Source organism: Diabrotica virgifera, chromosome 5 (assembly GCF_917563875.1).
Source record: "Diabrotica virgifera virgifera chromosome 5, PGI_DIABVI_V3a".
Lineage (NCBI taxonomy): Eukaryota > Metazoa > Arthropoda > Insecta > Coleoptera > Chrysomelidae > Diabrotica > Diabrotica virgifera.
The window spans coordinates 75,011,400-75,024,575 of record NC_065447.1 but is presented as its reverse complement, the minus strand read 5'-3'; the positions used below and the strand labels follow the sequence as shown (position 1 = coordinate 75,024,575).

Sequence of the window (13,176 nt, the reverse complement as noted above, 5' to 3'; positions counted from 1 at the left end):
TAAGGTAACCACAACTAGGGTTGGGGTGTATAAACTTTAAGTATACGTGTCAGAGTTTATATATGCCGATGACCTGGTAATTGTGGCAAAATCAGAAAAAGACTTGCAAGTGAATGTGAATGTTTGGAATGAAACTTTTAAGAAATTCAGGATGAAAATATATATTGAAAAAACAGAAATTTTAGTAATATCGAAAACTCAAGAAAATATAAATGTAAAGCTAAATGGTGAGACCATTACACAAGTAGAGGACTTCAAGTATCTAGGATCAACAATGAATGGACAAGGAAATATAGAACCAGAAATAAATAACAGGGCAAGGAGTGCAACAAAATTATACTAAGCACTTAATAAGAGTTTTATTAGGAAGAAAGAAGTAAGCCTGAAAACAAAAATTAAAGTATTTAAAACTGTATACGAGCCAGTGCTACTCTACGGTAGTGAAACTTGGACAGCGAACGACACAATTCGTATATATTTCCACCGATTTCAATGTATGTGTAACAAAATAAAAGAGCATAATATTCATGTGGCGATGGCAACTTAGGGACAGCGATTAAAATAAATTATATAAAGATGTGAAAAAATTAAGATTTGAAAAAAATGAAACAAACGCCAAGATCAATGTGAATTTTGTTCAAGAATAATGTCAAGATTTTTTGAATTTCTATTTGGACGCGAGTAATCCCGGATTCGAACTAAGCCCATTTTTTTATTAATGAAATATTTGAATACATGTCATTAACTAGAGATGGTATTTTAAAAAACACAATTCTGCACAAAATAAATTCTATTAATTATTCCTTTACTTTACCTGACTTCAGTATCAGTACTCGACGAACACTCTTCTGGTTTGACGATTTGGTAGGTAATAAAATATTCGGGATATGACTGTTCCCCCCTATAAACCACGTATTCTGGAAAATTCAATCCGCCTGCTGATGGTCGCCCTGCGACAGAGTGATGTCCAGGAGGAGCATGAGCCATCTTCATAGCACTGAATTGAAGAAAAGATTTTCCTAACGTTACGCGACATAATAGAAGATGCCTGAAAAACAGTAAATTTTAGTTCAGAAGAAAATAGAACTAAAAACTTGTTAAGTTACTAAATATTTCAATAACTAAAGATTCACTCTTTAAAATCACAAAAAAAACAAGAATGGGAATAAAAGCGGTTTTTGCTACACAGTGGGGGGTAACTTTAAAATCTTCAATTGAAACCCCCAGTGTTTATTGAATATTTGTATTCCTTACGTAAAAATAAGTAACTTTTATTCGAGACATTTTTCGAATGGTGGGTAGATGACGCTATAATCGGAAATAACGATTTATCGTGATACCATAGGTAAATTATACGGTCTCATATCTCGAGAAATTTAATATTTTTCAAAAACATATCGAATAACACCAAAAATGACTTTTCATCCCACCCCTTGGAGGTGGGGTGGAGGGTAACTTTAAAAACTTAAATAGGAACCCTCATTTTTTATTGCAGATTTGGATTCGACATGAAAAAATAAGTAACATTTATTCGAAACATTTTTTAGAATTGTTGATAGATGGCGCTATAATCGGAAAAATACGATTTATTAGCGCCACCTATCAACAATTCTAAAAAATGTTTCGAATGAATGTTACTTATTATTTGATGAGGAATCCAATGCTGTAATAAAAATGGGGTTCCTATTTAAGATATTTGAGTTACCCGCCACCCCACCTCCAGGGTGTGGAGGGGGGGTCGTGTTTGGTGTCATTCGATAAGTTTTTGAAAAATATTAAAAAATTGTTTTTTGATTTTTCATTTGGAAGTATTTCTCGAGATATTAGACCGTTTCTATGTATAATTTACCTATGGGATCACGATAAACCGTTTTTTCCGATTATAGCGTCATCTATTCACAATTCGAAAATATGTCTCGAATAAAAGTTGCTTACTTTTACGTAAGGAATCCAAAACTGCAAAAAAGCTGTGGGTTTCCTTTTAAGATTTTAAAGTTACCCCCACCCCACCTTCAGGGGGTGGAGTGGTGGGTCCTGTTTGGTGTCATTCGATAGATTTTTGAAAAATATTGTACACATATTTTTCAGTTTTTCGATCCGATGTTCAGTTCGCGAAATATTCGACCATTCCGCTACTTGTGGGACACCCGATGGAAGGGAGCAAAGTATGCTAAATGTGCAGTCACTCGAGCGTTGTGGGGACCTATTGGGTTGTGATTATTAGGTCCTAAAACCAAAAAAAGTTAACTAAAATTTTTCATTTTAGTGGGGACATACCATTTTTTAATTTAATTTTCCATTTTCCATTTCCAATTCCATTTTAATTTCCATTCAGCAATCGTTTTTTCCGATTATAGCGCCATCTATCCATAATTCGAAAAAATGTTTCGAATAAAAGTTGCTTATTTTTACGTAAAGCATCCAGATCTGCAATAAAAATTTGGGGCTCCTATTTAAGATTTTAAAGTAACCCCCCACCCCACCTCCTTGGGGGGTGGGGGGTATTTGGTACCATTCGATATATTTTTCAAAAGTATTGAATATGTGTATTTGGCAGTTTTTCGATCTAATGTTTATTTTGCGAAATATCGCGGCATTTGTATTTAAAATTTTAAATTTACCCCCCACCCCTCTCCGTGGGGGTCATATTTGGTATCATTCGATAGATTTTTGAAAAATATTGAAAACGTAGCTTTTAGTTTTTCGATCTGACGTTCATTTCGCGAAATATTCGCTTTTTTCTTGTGAATCTTTTTCAACTCACCCATTTCCTTACGCCCCTCTCAAATCGTCAGATTTTTGAAACATACACTCTTTTGCATGTACTTACCTTACCTTAATCTGACAATTTCGAGTATTTTTAAGGATAGATTTTTTTTCGGGCCCCCCTTAACAAACTCCCCTGTGTTAAGAGCCAATATATGGTAGAGGTACATCTGCAGGGTACCAGGTTTCTCCCATATGATAATCTGACGCGCTCGAGTAACGGCAAAAATCCCCGCTTGGGCTCCCCTACTACTATATTATATTGCTATACTTTCAACTATAGTTGCAATACCAATACTGATAAACAAACTTTTTGTCGATCATCAAAAGGTTCTCATAGTTTAAAATATCAGAAAGTGACAGAACTTTTTGTAGATTGTTCCAAACAGATCAGATCCACATCATTTAAAGATGATACATGAATACGCATAAGTTTACTACCACTTTTATGAATTAACCCTCAAAATTGAGCCAAAATATGGAAAAGAAACCCCAAAATTCCACCTGCATTACAAATTAAAGCATTAAAAGGATTAAGACATGTAATAAGCGAATATGAGACGTTTTTCTTGAAAAAATGTGCATAAAAGACATAGGAGGAAGGGAGGATTTCTGGAAAATGGTAAAGTAATTCTATAGATTCTAACAACTTCTTAAAGATTGGAGCAAATTTACAATTTAATTGGATCTGGGTGTTAACACAATTTTGAGGGTTTCTTTTTAGTTCCGTGCTAATTTCTAAGTCTTCTAATAAATTCATTTTAGTATCAAATTCAAATTTGATCCAATCTTTAAGAAGTTTCTTTAATAATTTTATATGCAGCATGCCCAACAATTGCTCTAGTTTTTTGAACATTACTTTATAATATATTTGAATTTTCTTTCATTGATTACAAATAAGTAAATATTTTCGATTTGGCTTAATTTAATAATAATATTGTTCTTAGGGCCGGTTGTTCGAACGCTAATCAACAATGATCATTATCAAATATTTAATTACTGTCACCAACTGTCAATGTCAACTTTGTTTGGGTTGCTGAAAACATAATTAATTATAATTATGAAATTATTTAATCAATTATGTTAATAATTGTTATGTTAATTGATTAACTAATCTCATAATTATAATCAATTATGTTTTCAGCAACCCAATAAAAGTTGACATTGACAGTTTTGGTGACAGTAATTAAATATTTGATAGTGATCATTGTTGATTAGCGTTCGAACAACCGGCCCTTAAAGAAACATCTTTGGAACTCTGAGCTTGTCCAACGGTACATCTCCTTGGTTTTTCGTCTATCTCACTTCTATGTCTATATCAGTCAGAACTGACTGTTTGTTTTATTTTTTAATAATTTAATAATACTTTGATAATTTGATAATTTTCACATTTAACTTTACTTTAAACTTAACAATTGTTATTTAAATTTAACTTTAGAATTTCAGATTAACTTTTAACTTCAAATCAATTAGTAACATACATATGACAACTTACGTCATTTTCAAATTTTTAAGTAATTTTAATAACACAGATGCCGCTAGGAACTTTTGTTTCCGTCCGCATCCTGTCGTCTTTGCTTGCTTATTGTCAGTAACAGCTGTTGATTGTAAAAATGGTAGCCATTTTTTAAAAACACATTAAATGTGATATTTTATAAATTTAAGGGTTTTTACCCTGACTAGTGGTTAGATCCCTGGGTTAATTTTTAATAGTAGAATGTGTTTGTTCAAAGTTCTCTCTTCATTTGAGGTAATTACAACTATAAGACGTAAGTTTCACTTTATAATTTTTTATGAATAAGATTCTTGAACTTAGTCTTTTTATAGGATAGCTCTGACGATGGCATTAAAAATGCTGAAAGTACTTAGCTGATTTTAATAAATTTATTTACACAGTATCAGTCTTTGAAAACATACACCAGTTCGCGTTTTGATTTATATAGAAGTGTGTACAAGTCATACAGTCTGTTTCCATTTTCTATAAAGAAATTAAAGGCAGAATTTACCATAGAGTCATCGGACCAATAATGGCATATGCGGTAGAAACACGACCTGACACAGAGAAGACAAAAAGAATGCTGGAAACAGCAGGGATGAAAACCCTTCGAAAAATCGATGGTAAGACACTATGGGGCAGCTAGAAGTACAGATATACGACGGAGATGCAAGGTGGAGAGCATTAATAACTGGGTAAGAAACAGAAGAGTAAAATACAATGGCCACATAAGTCGAATGACAACAAATAGAGTAATAAGGAACACACAAAAAAATGAAAGAATATCTCAGTATCCCCAACCAGGTCCTAGGACGACAAAGTCTGTCGTGTTGATTTATATATGATATTCATATATCCCTGAACTTAGAACCATCGCTCGTAACAACAATACTTAAGGTTTAATCATGTATTTAATTCATTAAAATCCAGCATATTCTAGAACAGTGATCGGCAAACTTTTTAGACAAAGAGCCAAATAGAACATTACAACAATTAAAAAAAAATTGGGAGCCAAATCTGCTTGTTCAGCAAACTTTTATTACGCTAAATAAAACTAAAGAGTCTAGTCAGTCGGTTAAGATAGTGAAAAATGATCCCAGCGATATTCCAAAAATAAAAAAAACCACATGTTCTACATCAAAAAGTATTCGATAAAAAATGTTTAAACCCCTAGCCCCATCCATGACCCCCAAAAAATTAAAATGTGTTTTTTCGTTTTTTGGCGATATCTTCGTTTCTAATCATCGTAGAAACTTCTATTTTCTTTCGTTTTGTAGGGTTTTATATAACCTGCAACACTGTATTTTCACAAAATTTTGGCGCAAAATTAAATTTTCTTTTAAAAGTTGATATGTAAAACCGAAAAGTAGATTTTTTTAGCTGATCATAAGAATCAGGAATATTATTCCAAGCGTTGAAAATGATCATGTATTCCTTCTCCAGGTCATTCAAATCAGACCACTTCTTGTGTTGTGAATATTTTTTCTTCTCCAATATTTCCAATTCAACACAAAGACGTTCGCATTTAGAGCGCCATACCTCCTTGTTTTTTAAATCCAGAAATTTTATTTGAAAGCTATTAAGTAATGCCAATTTCAAAAGGAGAAAATTTCAACTCTGTTGTTGTAGCATTAAGAGGATTTTTGACAAATGCTAGTCTGTAAATTTGATAAAAGCTATAATTTATCAGAATAAGATGTAATGTTTTTCCTACCAATTTTTTTAAATAAAAATATTATTGCGCTTTCCGTGAACATTTGTGCCAGAGCCGCACCTAAGGAGCCAAAGTGCCACATGCGGCTCCGAAGCCGCACTTTGCCGACCACTGTTCTAGACTTAGACTTTACCTATGACATGTGTAACAACTTCTATCCTTATGCGTAGGACATCCAGTGCCTCCTCCTATTCCATACACGTATTGATTACTCTTGGACGAATGTTCTGCAAAATATATTCCTGCGCCGAACATTCCTCCGATGTAGGCGTGCCTTTCATCAAAACCTTTTTGTACAATGGCGTTGATGAACGGAGAACCATGGAACAGCATTCTTTCGCATGACTGGTTAGTGTTTTCTTCGGAAACTTCTTTCCTTCTATGAGTATACCGTTCCCATAATTTTTTATTTTGAACTTTTTGTATCTGAAAAAATAAGCAAATGTTTATAAATATTAAAAAGAATATTTGATGTCCTTTTAAAATATACTTTTATTTTAAATAAATTAGTAGTTTGAGACTTAATTTATCATTATAGATAATATATCTTTTATTTATGTAACGTTTGTTTTGCGTGAAATATAGAAAACAGTACGTGAAAACTGACACGGAATTAATGAAAACCGATTCACCGTATCGCTAACAAGAGATTAAGTAATTCACATAATAGCGACTGGTTTTTGGCACGTATTTTCACTTTTCAGCAATTATCTGTTTCCTTGTCGTTTCCTCAGATCTGGACATACAGGGTGAGTTTTTAGTACGAGATCGGTCGATAATTCCATTATGGTATAGAATATCGAAAAAAGTTATTTAGAAAAAATGTAGGCAATGATATTCTCTAGGCTTGGAAAATATGTCCATTTCTACAGGGTGATCAATAACTGCGTGGTATATCAAACATATAATTTTTTAAATGGGACACCCTATATATTTTTTCATATTTATATTCTTCTCATAATTCTTGTTCATATAATATAGGGTTTTGCATTACTATACAGAGTATTTAACAAGTTATGACCATTTTTATTTCGAAATCCCTATGAGATTAACACCATGTATATAAAAAAGTAATTCGTAAACAACAATTTGTTTTACATAATAAGATTAACAATATACTGTAGTTTTAAAGTTAAGTTAAATTGAAATCATTGACAACTATTTGTATACAGGGTGAACTACAACACCAAATTACGATTTTCTTAATTTTTTTAAATGGATCACCCTATATTTTATTTTACCAAAATTTTGTATTTGTGATACTCTTTCATTTTTATATAGCATTCCCTATACCTAAACTCGTCAGTTTCCGAGATATTTTCAGTTTACTTCAAATTTCGGGAATACATTCATTTTTCTAGTAAAATTACATGTTAGTATTGAGTGATAATATAACAAAATTATTTTAATTCAATAAATAACTAACACAGAATATAAACCATAACAATATGCAATAAATGTATCAATAAATATGATATTAAGGAATTATCATATTTCCCTAATATACAGAATCGTAAAACTCCTACAAAAAAAAAATATGTCTTGTGAGTAGTAATATAACAAGATTATTTTTATGTAATAAACAACTCACACAAAACATAAATCAAAACAATATACAACTGATGTAACAGTTTTTAGGTTATATCAACAGTATTTTAAGCCAATAAGTTTTTAGTAACACATTCCTAATTGCAGATTGTGACGCGCAGTTATTAATACAATAATTTTCATACTAATTTTCATTAATATGCATTAAGAATTCCCTACTTTGTTTACACTCGCAGTCAAACTAGGTGATCTATAAATGTTAAAGGTGCTATTGTTTGCGATTATTTGATTGGCCCACATTTTTTTGACGGTTGAGGTTTTTACACGACGGTGCTCCAGTTCTTCCAAAATTGATTTTTTCGTGTGGGTCTATATAAAAAACCTTGTATACCAGAAGCATCCAACAACGCCTAATGATATGAAAAATAGAATAAGAGGAGCTTTTAATAATATTAACTTACAAAAATGTTAAGAAATGTGGCTCGGTCATTTGAATATCGGTTACAAAATTGCATAGACGTTGAGCGTGGACATTTTCAACATTTACTTTAGACGTATATCCTTAACATCACATTAATTGGTACATTCATTAAATATTGTTATGGTTTATATATTTTGTTAGAAATTCATTGAATGCAAATATTTGTTATATTATTACACAATACTTATTTGTTAAGTTATTTCTACTTATTAAAAATTGAATGTATCTCCGGCAAATGAAGAAAACTAAAAATATCTCAGAAACTAAGAAGTTTAGGTATAGGAGACGCTTTATAAAAATGAAAGAGTATCATAAATACAACATTCCTAATAAATGAAATATAGGGTGATCTATTTAAAAAAATTGAGAAAATCGTAATTTTGTTTTGTAGTTTAAAAGTGCTTATAAGTTTTACTAAAAGCTTCTTGACTTAGAATACTGTTGATATAACAATCTAAAAACTGTTACATCAGTTGTATATTGTTTTGATTTATGTTTTATGTGAGTTATTTATTGAATAAAAATAATTTTGTTATAATATTATATACAAGACAAATTTTTTTGTAGGAACTTTACGATTCTTGTATATTAGGGAAATATGATAATTTCTTAATATCACACTTATTGGTACATTCACTGCATATTGTTATGATTTATATTTTGTGTTAGTTATTTAATAAATAAATATAATTTTGTTTAATTATCACTCAATACTAACTTATTTCTACTAAAAAAAAAAATCAATGTATTCCCGAAATTTGAAGACAACTTAAAATATCTCGGAAAGTAATAAGTTTAGGTATAGGGAATGCTATATAAAAATGAAAGAGTGTCACAAATACAAAATTTTGGTAAAATAAAATATAGGGTGATCCATTTAAAAAAATTAAGAAAATCGTAATTTGGTGTTGTAGTTCACCCTGTATACAAATAGTTGTCAATGATTTCAATTTAACTTAAATTCAAAACTACAGTATATTGTTAATCTTATTATGTAAAACACATTATTGTTTACGAATTACTTCTTTATATACATGGTGTTAATCTCATAGGGATTTCGAAATAAAAATGGTCATAACTTGTTAAATACTCTGTATAGTAATGCAAAACCCTATATTATATGAACAAGAATTATGAGAGGAATATAAATATGAAAAAATATATAGGGTGTCCCATTTAAAAAATTATATGTTTGATATACCACGCAGTTATTGATCACCCTGTAGAAATGGACATATTTTCCAAGCCTAGAGAATATCATTGCCTACATTTTTTCTAAATAACTTTTTTCGTTATTCTATACCATAATGGAATTATCGACCGATCCCGCACTAAAAAACTCACCCTATATGTAATCATATAATGCTATTGTACTTCTTGGTTCAAGTTTACCATTTTTGGCCACATTTTTACTGGAACTCTGGAACCACCTCTAAACAACGCTATCTCGTTCAATCTCTAGTGATATTTCCGAAATCAAGGAAGTTTGAAAATATCTTCTCTGTGGATAGAGTATCGAGTGTACCAAACTTAGACAAATACCCTCTGACCTGGGAACTGAACTAGAGTTTTTTAAATACTTCTTCTTCAAGTACCATCTTCTATCGAATATTGGAAATCATCATGGCTATGAGAACCTTGTTGATCACCGCTCTAAATAGTTCTGTACTACTACATTCAGACCATTCCCTCAGGTTATTAATTCTTCGTCTTATCACACTTCGCTTTCCTCGAATTTTCCCATGCTTAATGAGTTGTAATAATGAGTATTTTTATCTTCTCATGACATGTTCTAAGTACCCAAGTTTTCGTCTTTTGATAGTTAATATTATTTCCGCTTCGCTTCATTTCCTCCTTCTAGTTACTTCCACGTTTGACACTCTTTGAATCCATGATATTCGTAGGATTCTTCACCAACACCAAAATTCAAATGCTCTTATTAATAATATTAATAAGGCCAACTTATTTATATGCTCTTGTTTTAGTGTCCACGCTTCCAAGGCATAAAGAAGAATAGAGAACACGTAACATCGAAGCATCCTTAAGCATAGCTTTAACCATACATCCCGACAACATAGAAACTGTTTAAATTCAATGAATGATGTACGTGCTATTTCAATACATTGTCATGTCTTGATTTGTTTGGTTTAGTCTACATTTGAATGTTATCCATGGTCCCAAGTATTTATAGGTATCCACGCTCTCAATTCAATTAACATATCTTCAATAACCAGTTGAATGTTTACATCTTTTTTTTGATACACTGCATTTTTACAATCTACTCTAAACACAAAGTAATAAGTAAATAGTCTGAAAGTAAATTAAGGTGAGTTAGGACCACCCAGTGACGGTTCTCTAAGTATTATTGTTTATTGTGGTAGGTCGTCTGGCCATATTCTCTTTAGTCTTCTGTCAGCAAGTAGTTGGGTGAATAAATTATTTATCAATTCGTTGGTGTGGTCAGTAGTGCGATTTTTATATTTTATTGAACGATTTTTTATTAAGTCCTTGATTAGTGGGATGTCCAGATCATTGTGAAGTGTCTGGTTGGATACATACCATGGAGCTTTACTTATCATACGGAGAATTTTGGATTGGAATGTTTGGAGTATCTTCGTATTTGAAGGTTTACTGCAGCCCCATAGTTCTATTCTGTAAGACCAAACTGGTATAAGTATAGCTTTGTACAGAAGCAGTTTATTTTCAAGAGATAACTGAGACTTCTTGTTAAATAGCCAGTTCATATTTTTTAAAAATGAATAACCATTTTCAATTTCGTTGCAAAACGAAAATACAGCCGAACCATATTCCAGTCCAATCAGAGAGTGCTGCAAGCACCTCTACCGGTTTCGAAACTCATTAGTCTCTCATCAGGAGGCACATATGCTGCTCTCCCTGATTCGGGACTGCACGCTGGGGTTTGTTTTGGTTGGATCAGGGAGAGCAGCATATGTGCCTCCTGATGAGAGACTAATGAGTTTCGAAACCGGTAGAGGTGCTTGCAGCACTCTCTGATTGGACTGGAATATGGTTCGGCTGTATTTTCGTTTTGCAACGAAATTGAAAATGGTTATTCATTTTTGATTTACATTTACTCTGTGTGGAGTATGAAGGGAACCAGTCTCGTTGGAACTTTACCGCGCTGAGCAGATGTGACGTGAATTGTAAATTGTAGAATTCCCTCATCTTCCTTAGTCTCAGCATCCGTATGGCTTGCAAATTGTAGAAGCCTCGGAGGTGTAACCAGAGAAGGTTCCCATTGTTTTCATTCTGGTGGGATATGCTGTATGCCATTAGAGTGAAAACTTAGTCTTTTTCATATTTTTTAGTTTAAGATCTAATTGTTTACGTTTAATTTTAATGTGTGTTTTCCATATGAGTTTTTCATCCAGATGCAATCCCAAGTATTTGACAACTGGCTTGATGGGAATCGGAGTATTATTTATAGAAACTTGAGGACATGTAGATTTTCTGATTGTAAAAGTAATTTGTATTGATTTGCTGGCATTAACATTTATTTTGTCATCGCTTGAGCCAGCTTTGTAATCGGTCTAAATGATATTGAACTTTTTGTGATGCTACATTAGGGTCGACATCCACTGCTAAGATTCCCGTATCATCGGCAAAAGTAGCTAAGAAGGTATCATTTCTGGTTGGAACATCGGCTGTAAATATCAGATATAGAAATGGGCCGAGAACGCTTCCCTGTGGTACGCCAGATTGGATGATGTGGTAATTTGAGAAGTTTTCTTCAATTTTGACTTGGAAATATCGGTCAGTAAGATATGATTTTAGAATTAAGTATAGTTGGTCTGTTAGGTGTAATTTCAGTTTATAGAGGAGACCTTGATGTCATACCCTATCAAATGCCTGTTGTATATCGAGAAACACTCCAGCGCAAAACTTTTTCTCTTCAAGAGTTGTTTTAATTATATTTACTATTCTGTGGCATTGTTGAATGGTTGAGTGTTCACGTCTAAATCCGAATTGGTGTTGTGGTATAATTTCGTTTATGGGGACAACTTGCTCGATTTTATGTAATAGTAGCCGTTCTAATACTTTCGACATTATTGGGAGTAGGCTTATCGGGCGATATGAATTTGCTTGTGTTGCGGGTTTACCAGGTTTCGGAATCATAGTAACTTGAGCTAATTTCCATTGTATTGGAAAGCAGCGAAGACGTAGTATGCTGTTGTATATTACTGTTAATAACACCACTGCTTTTCTCGGTAGCTTCTGAAGTAATTCTCCTGTTATCAAATCATAGACTGGAGCTTTCTGAGGATTTAGCATTTTTATTTGTTGTCGAACCTCTGTCGGAGTAAATGTTGTCAGAGGAAGAGATAGTTGACATGGAGTTTCGAAGTACTTTTTTATATCGCCATCTTCATCGTCATTGTTTTCTGGTGCTGAGAATACAGTTGCAAGATGCTCTGCGAATACTGTGGTTTTTACTTCATTTGTGCGGGCCCAGGTCATATCTGTTTTTCTTAAAGGTGAATTTGTTATTGTCGGTCGTTTAAATTTTTTTGTAGCTTTCCATATACATATAGAGTGGTCTTCACATGAGAAGTTCGAAACATAAAACTGGAAGGAGTCGTTTTTTTCCTCATGTAGTGCTCTATTTAGTTTATAATGTTTACATCTGTTGATTTAGTTATGACCATACACTTAGTTTTCTTGAAATAAATCTTCAGCCTGTATTCATGACAACATACATTAAGGAGTTGCATTACGTTCTGTAAATCATTGATTGATGCGTGTCGATAGACTTTGAAATGTATCCCTCTTGTATATGGCAATATTTTTAAAATTCGTTTGCAAAACATTCAATGTTTTTTACCGGTATATATTTTCTAATATACTATGATTCTGACATATTTTCACTTACCCTAATTATATTGTATCTGGCGAAAATGCCGCCGGCATGGCCGTTGTCTCTATGTTCTCTAATACTATTTTGCATTTCTTCCTCTACGGTAATGAATTCTTTGTCGTCGGATAAGAGATCAACTAAAAGTGTACCAGGATTGGAAGGAGTTGTCCAAAGACCTCCACAACTGGCCACCAAACGCTCCATTCCTATAAAACAGTGAATTTTATTAAATAGGTTACAGAGTTCTATAAAATAAGTTGATAAATACTAGACATGAATTTTAAGTAAACATACAG

General features: G+C 32.5%; 1 protein-coding gene across 1 annotated transcript in view; it reads right to left on the bottom strand.

Moving 5' to 3' along the window:
* LOC114326696 (poly [ADP-ribose] polymerase tankyrase) overlaps window positions 1-13,176 on the bottom strand; it is a 117,302-nt gene that overhangs the window by 15,902 nt on the left and 88,224 nt on the right. Inside the window, exons 12-14 of the mRNA XM_050650151.1 lie at window positions 12,896-13,086; window positions 6,109-6,401; window positions 815-1,048 (exon numbers count right to left, since the gene is read on the bottom strand). Coding sequence (XP_050506108.1) covers window positions 815-1,048; window positions 6,109-6,401; window positions 12,896-13,086 — 718 coding nt within the window. The remainder of the gene's footprint in view (window positions 1-814; window positions 1,049-6,108; window positions 6,402-12,895; window positions 13,087-13,176) is intronic.